Source organism: Salvelinus sp. IW2-2015, unplaced genomic scaffold (genome assembly GCF_002910315.2).
Source record: "Salvelinus sp. IW2-2015 unplaced genomic scaffold, ASM291031v2 Un_scaffold4411, whole genome shotgun sequence".
Lineage (NCBI taxonomy): Eukaryota > Metazoa > Chordata > Actinopteri > Salmoniformes > Salmonidae > Salvelinus > Salvelinus sp. IW2-2015.
In genome coordinates, this window is record NW_019945681.1 from 13673 (window position 1) to 21210 (window position 7538).

At 42.2% G+C, this 7538-nt stretch overlaps 1 protein-coding gene across 1 annotated transcript in view; it reads left to right on the forward strand.

Annotated features, from left to right (window-relative positions):
* Positions 1-7538, forward strand: part of LOC112077258 (cysteine-rich secretory protein LCCL domain-containing 1-like) — a 20873-nt gene that overhangs the window by 3591 nt on the left and 9744 nt on the right. The window contains exons 3-6 of the mRNA XM_070441625.1: positions 415-545; positions 1452-1495; positions 1597-1669; positions 4668-4743. Coding sequence (XP_070297726.1) covers positions 415-545; positions 1452-1495; positions 1597-1669; positions 4668-4743 — 324 coding nt within the window. The remainder of the gene's footprint in view (positions 1-414; positions 546-1451; positions 1496-1596; positions 1670-4667; positions 4744-7538) is intronic.

Below are 7538 nucleotides of genomic sequence, written 5' to 3' on the forward strand. Positions count from 1 at the left end.
ACCGTAGTTCCCCACTTATAATATCAACGTATTCCCACTGTAATCAACCGTATTCCACTGTAATATCACCGTATCCCAATGTATATCAAGTAATTCCTATATATTCAAGCGTATCAAAGTAGTGTACTATGGGCCCTGGTCTAAAGTAGTGCACTATGGGCCCTGGTCTAAAGTGGTGCACTATGGGCCCTGGTCTAAAGTAGTACACTATGGGCCCTGGTCTAAAGTAGTACACTATGGGCCCTGGTCTAAAGTATTGTAGGCAATATGGTACCATTTGGGACAAAGACTAAGTCTTCTACTGAATATGCTAATCAAAATGCAGATATAAATACTGAGCTCAAGCACTGTAAATAAAGCGGCATAATGAATTTGAATATACACTGTACTAACTTTACAGTGTTAACTTTACAGCAATCCAGTATCTGCCGTGCTGGCCTCCACTCTGGAGCGGTAGATAAGGATGGAGGATGGCTGGATGTCACCAGACAAGGCAGGAAGGACTTCTTCATCAAGTCCAATAAGAATGGAATTCAGTCTCTAGGGTATGGAAGCGTCATCTGTCTTGCCCAACACTATTTCGTTGCCCTCTTGACAACCACTGACAAAAAGCTAGGAATTCGACGGCGCGAGACGGGTGAAGGCATTTCAAGCTGAGGACTGGTTACAGATCAGCTGAGGGGAGGAACGGCAAAAAATAATGGCTGGAACGGAGCCAATGGAATGGAAGTCAAACAAATGGAAACCATGTGTTTGATGTATTTGATATCATTACACGTATTCCGCTCCAGCCATTACAACGAGCCCATCCTCCCCATTTTAAGGTGCCACCAACCTCCTGTGTAACACATGTCCATGTCCGAGTCAAAACATGTGTAAAAAGCGTGAGCTGGCACACACCCAAACATGTTTGTAGAGGTGCTGAATAGCGGAGAGTAAACTGTAGAGAAATAAAGTACGAAAGTTACACTCTACATGCTCCCAATAGGGTTGCAAACTTTCAGTCAATTCCCTGGTTTTCCTGAAATCCCAGGTTGGAGAGTTCCTGGGAACCATAAATCTTCTTATTTCAGTGGACGTGTTTGAGATACTCAGGGCTGGTCTTAAGCTTTTGGCTGTATGCTTTTTATTCTAGGAAATAGGGTCCAGATAACCCTTCATATCGTTTGGAGTATTTCTGCTCTCTGGTGATTTTTTTTTTTTTATAGTTTTATCTAAATGGGACTTCCTGTTTGGAGAAAAAGGGAACAGAGGAATAAGAATGTGCAGGAATGCAACACTCTGGTGACTTTCCCTAAGTTCCCAAGTCTTATTTCCTTCTTATTCTGGGAAACTTTCAAACAGGATTTCTAGAAAACCTAGGAATTTTGGGAAAGTTACCTAGGAATTTTGGGAAAGTTACCTAGGAATTTTGGAATCATAAGAATGTGTGTTTTTTTTTACATTTACAGGAAGTATCAGAGTGCCAACGCTTTTATCATCTCCAAAGTAGCAGGTCAGTACAGTACAACAACTATGGAATTAACTGAATTAGATTACATTAAGTCCTGTTGAGATCTCCTTGGGCCTGATATTAGCCTCCTTACTGCCTTCCAGTGAAAGCTATCACCTGTGAGACCACGGTGGCTCAGATGTGTTCATATCAAAAGCTTGTAAAGCACTGTCCAAGGTACGACCATGACACTCTCTCTCTGTCTCTCTCTCTCTCTCTCTCTCTCGTCTCTCTCTTCTCTCTCTCTCCTCTCTCTCTCTCTCTCTCTCTCTCTCCTCTCTCTCTCTCTCTCTCTCTCTTGATGCTCTATCATGCTCTCTCTCTCTCATGCTCTCTGTCTCTCTTCTGTCTCTGTCTCTCTGTCTCTGTCTCCTGTCTCTCTCTCTCTCTCTGTCTCTCTCTGTCTCTCTCTGTCTCTCTCTGTCTCTCTCTGTCTCTGTCTGTCTGTCTCTCTCTCTGTCTGTCTCTGATGCTCTCTGTCTCTCTCTCTCTCTCAATTCAATTCAATTCAATTCAAGGGGCTTTATTGGCATGGGAAACATGTGTTAACATTGCCAAAGCAAGTGAGGTAGATAATACACTCTCTCTCTCTCTCTCTCTGATGCTCTCTCTGATGCTCTCTCTGATGCTCTCTCTCTCTCTCTCTCAATTCAATTCAATTCAATTCAAAGGGGCTTTACTGGCATGGGAAATGTGTTTACATAACCAAAGCAACTGAAATAAACACATACGTATTGGTGTTATTTACAATGTTGTTGGTGCTCAACTGGTTGCCCTTTTTTTCACGGGCCACAAATATTGCTATTGGGAATGCACATTGTGGTATTTCTCCTAACAGATATGGAGTTTATCTATGTTTGATTGGTTCAAATATTATTTGTGTATCTGAAGGAATAATGTATCTCTAGCGTGGTCATACATTTGTCAGGAAGTGCAGCTACGTGTCCTCATTTGGTTTGTCTTTCTCAATAGCAAGGCTATTCTCACTGAATCTTTACATAGTCAATGATTTTCTTAATTTTGGGTCAGTCACAGTGGTCTCTGTTTCAGGGCCAGATACCATTCAAATTTGCTTCGTTTTTTGGTTAATTTATTCCAGTGTGTCAAATAGTTATATTTTTGCTTTCTCATAATTTGGTTGGGTCTATTTGTGTTGCTGGCATGGGACTCTGTTTGTGTTGCTGGCCTGGGACTCTGTTTGTGTTGCTGGCATGGGACTCTGTTTGTGTTGCTGGCCTGGGACTCTGTTTGTGTTGCTGGCATGGGACTCTGTTTGTGTTCGTTAACAGAGCCCCAGAAGCAGATGGCTGAGGGATCGCTTCTCTATGTTAATCTCTCTGTAGGTGAGGGCTTTGTGGTGGAATGTGGTGGGCATCACTTCCTTTTAGGTGGTTGTAGAATTTAACAGCTCTTTTCTGGATGTTGATACCTAGCAGGTATAGTTCTAATTCTGCTCTGCATGAACTGTTTGGGATTTTGCGTTGTACGTGAAGTACATTTTTGCTGAATTCCTGTGAATTATTGGTTAATGAGTGGACTCCAGACCTCACAACCATAGAGAGCAATGGGTTCTATAACTTATTGAAATATTTTTTTGCCAGATCCTAATTGGGATGTCGAGTTTTAAAGCACCAGATCATCAGCAAACAGTATGCATTTGATTTCCGAGTCCAGTAGGGTGAGGCCGGGTGCTGTAGATTGTTCTAGTGCCCTTGCAAATTCCTTGAAATGTTGAAAATGTTGAAGAGGTTGGGGCTTATGTGGCATCCCTGTCTTACCCCACGTGTACAAATATTTTTTATAATGTTATAAACACTTTCCTTTAATTTGTATAGCGGACTCTCATGCCAAATTGAGTGAAAACTTATTTGAAATCAACAAAGCATGAGAAGACTTTGCTTTTGTTTTGGTTTGTTTGTTTTTCAGTAAGGTGTATACGTGGTCTGTTTTACAGTATTTTGGTATGAAGCCAATTTGACATTTGCTCAGGACAGTTTTTTCACTGAGGAAATGTTACCGTCTGCTGTTAATGATACTGAAGAGGATTTTCAGAGATTGCTGTTGACACAGATTGGTATCAAATGTGTGGATTGTGGGAGACCAGACCTTGGTTCCAAATATTGGGGAAGATCCCAGAGCTAAGGATTATGTTAAAGAGTTTAAAAATAGCCAATTTGAATTTGTGGCCTGTTTATTTTATAATTTTGTTTAGTATACCATCAACACCACAGGCCTTTTGGGGTTGGAGGATTTGTATTTTGTCCTGTACCTCATCCAATGTAATTTGAGAATCCAGTGGGTTCTGATAGTCTTTAATAGCTGATTCTAAGTTTTGTAAATGATCATGTACAGTATAAGTTTCTTGTCTTGGTTCTTTGTTAAAGGGCCGAAAAGGTTGGAGAAGTGGTTTTTCCAGACATCTCCATTTTGCATTGTTAACTCTCTGGTAGTCTTTAATAACTGACTCTTCATTTTGTAAATTATCATCTTTTGATCTTTGTTCTTTGTTAAATGGCCAAAAAGGTTTTGGATAGATAGCTCTTCAGTCTGATAGGTGTGTCAGTTGGCTGACTGTGAACGCTCTGAGAGACTCTGGGTTGAGGTCAGTGATAAAGTAGTCTACAGTACTACTGCCAAGAGATGAGCTATAGGTGTACCTACCGTAGGAGTCCCCTTGAAGCCTACCATTGACTATGTATAGACACAGTGTAAGACAGAGCTACAGAAGTTGTGACCCGTTTTTGTTGGTTGTTTTGTTATAGTTGTGTCTAGTGGGGCATATTTGGGAAGGGAATGCTGTCACCTCCAGGCAGGTGTTTGTCCCCCTGTGCGCTGAGAGTTTTAGGTTCTTGTCCAGTTTTGGCGTTTAGGACATATAGAATAGTACATGTCCCTGGGCCTGGAAATGGTTGATCTCCCCCTCTAGCAAGGAGAAGTATTTGGATTATATTGGGGGGATATACAGTAGGTAACACACAGGAAGACATTCTTATCTGTTGAGATAATTTCCTTATTTATTTCTAAGGTCTGATCTAGATCTAAATAGGTTGTGGGCATGGTCTCTCTCTGACTCTTATCTTTTTCATCTACCCCCCTCCACCTCACAACACTACCCCTTTATGGAGTAAATATGATTGTTTAAACATTAAGCTACACTTATCCTGTCTGTTTTCAGGTTATATTGCCCCCGGAACTGCATGGACGAGAACCCTAACATATCACGGGTCATCGGAACCAGAATCTATTCGGATGTAAGTGACTCAGCTCAGAGGCAAATCTGGTGTGTTCTTAGAATTCCTGATGTTTCATGATGTCAAATATCAGGTCAGTGGAGAATCTGGTGCGTTCATAGAATTCCTGATGTTTCATGATGTCAATATCAGGTCAGTGGAGAATCTGGTGGTTCTTAGAATCCTGATGTTTCATGATGTCAAATATCAGTCAGTGGAGAATCTGGTGGTTCTTAGAATCCTGATGTTTCATGATGTCAAATATCAGGTCAGTGGAGAATCTGTGTGTTTCTTAGAATTCCTGATGTTTCATGATGTCAAATATCAGGCAGTGGAGAATCTGGTGTGTTCTTAGAATTCCTGATGTTTTCATGATGTCAAATATCGGGTCAGTGGAGAATCTGGTGTGTTCTTAGAATCCTTGATGTTTCATGATGTCAAATATCAGGCAGTGGAGAATCTGGTGTGTTCTTAGAATTCCTGATGTTTCATGATGTCAAATATCAGGTCAGTGGAGAATCTGGTGTGTTCTTAGAATTCCTGATGTTTCATGATGTCAAATATCAGGTCAGTGGAGAATCTGGTGTGTTCTTAGAATTCCTGATGTTTCATGATGTCAAATATCAGGTCAGTGGAGAATCTGGTGTGTTCTTAGAATTCCTGATGTTTCATGATGTCAATATCAGGGTCAGTGGAGAATCTGGTGTTTTCTTAGAACTCTGATGTTTCATGATGTCAAATATCAGGTCAGTGGAGAATCTGGTGGTTTCTTAGAATCCCTGATGTTTATGATGTCAAATATCAAGTGGGAAGATCTGGTGTGTCTTAGAATTCCTGATGTTTCATGATGTCAAATATCAGGTCAGTGGAGAATCTGGTGTGTTCTTAGAATCCTGATGTTTCATGATGTCAAATATCAGGTCAGTGGAGAATCTGGTGGTTCTTAGAATCCTGATGTTTCATGATGTCATATCAGGAGTGGAGAATCTGTGTGTTCTTAGAATTCCTGATGTTTCATGATGTCAATATCAGGTCAGTGGAGAATCTGGTGTGTTCTTCAGAATCCCTGATGTTTCATGATTCAAATATCAGGTCAGTGGAGAATCTGTGTGTTTCTTAGAATTCCTGATGTTTCATGATGTCAAAATACAGGTCAGTGGAGAATCTGGTGTGTTCTTAGAATCCTGATGTTTCATGATGTCAAATATCAGGTCAGTGGAGAATCTGGTGTGTTTCTTAGAATCCCTGATGTTTCATGATGTCATATCAGGTCAGTGGAGAATCTGGTGTTTCTTAGAATCCTGATGTTTCATGATGTCAAATATCAGGACAGTGGAGAATCTGGTGTGTTCTTAGAATCCCTGATGTTTCATGATGTCCAAATATCAGTAGTGAGGAGAATCTGGTGTGTTTCTTAGAATCCTGATGTTTATGATGTCAATATCGGTCAGTGGAGAATCTGGTTGTTTCTTAGAATCCTGATGTTTCATGATGTCAAATCAGGTCAGACGGCCCGATAGGAATTGGACTGAATGGTGTCGTAAAACTTATTTGTGAAATGAGGCCCGAGCGGCCGTGGCCCTCCTCTCCTTCCTGGCTTCTGCTTGCCCTCTCGGCGACCCTACAATCGTTGCTGCCAAGTACCGCGTCTCTCTAGAACATTTCTGCTCACACCACCGGCACATGCCTGCGTCTGCCATGTCTTGACTGCGAAGGAAACTGGTGACGGAACTGATTGATGTCACTGGTTTTGCCATACTGCAAGTCTGGCTTATAATCAATAAATAAATCTCCGCAGTCTTATTAGTGAGTCGGTACTTACTCTAAGAAAAGACACTGTCATTATTTTCTGGAACATGATCTCCCATTTTCTGTTAATGCTAAGGCCAGCAGATTCCAAAACTTTTTCAACTCACACTTATTTCTGCAATTCTACATCGTTGTCATGGGGTTGCAGAGAAATGTTGCAGATTTCAGAAAGCTCATTTTCTTGAATCTATAAATTTTGCCTTGAGTCCTAATGGTGATATTTCATTTGACAGTTGAGTGACTGCAAACATAAGTTGATCCTGGAACAAGTGATAAATTAGCTACTCTAGGTATATTCAATGACTGACATGACAAGAGGAAAACTGATGATGTCTAACCCAGTTTCGAAAATTGCCAGCTTTGTACATATCTACTATTAAACTTTCATAGAGTATGTTGAAAAGCCCCTGCGATCCTTGCCCACCACCCCCCCCCCCCCCCCGGTTTGTGAACCAGCTGATCTAATCTACCTCTTAAATGCATAGTCCCAAGCTGATAGAAGGGGAAAAGGAAGGAGGGAAGGCGTGCTATTCAGAAGTCTGGAGGAAATCGATCTCGCCTGGAGAGAGTAGGGACAGAGTGGAAGAGAGGGAGGCAGGGGCATGAATCATCCGGAACTGAGCGGGGGGCCGGAAAGGAGGGGAGAGAGAGAGAGATGCCGTGATGTATGTCGTTCGTGCTTCACACTTCGCTCTCCTCTGGCCCCCTCCAACCACCACCCTCACCTCCCTCCTCCCCCTGGCTGGCCCTGCAGCTCTCCTGGGAGCCTGAGTAACCAGGATGAAATGCTCGGGCTCTGACAACGCCAGCCTGAGGACCAAGATGTGTGGCCTGAAGTGGTGAGGCCGAGCGACGCAACGGGAAACCAAATTAAAAACCGAGTGGTGGGTACCGTAACAGACTCTGAAAGACTCTTTTCTAATAAAGAGGGAGGAGGGGAGGGCAGAGGGCATCGCGTTAGCCGGTTAACGGGACCCACTTTTCGTGCAGCCACGACTTGGGACTTG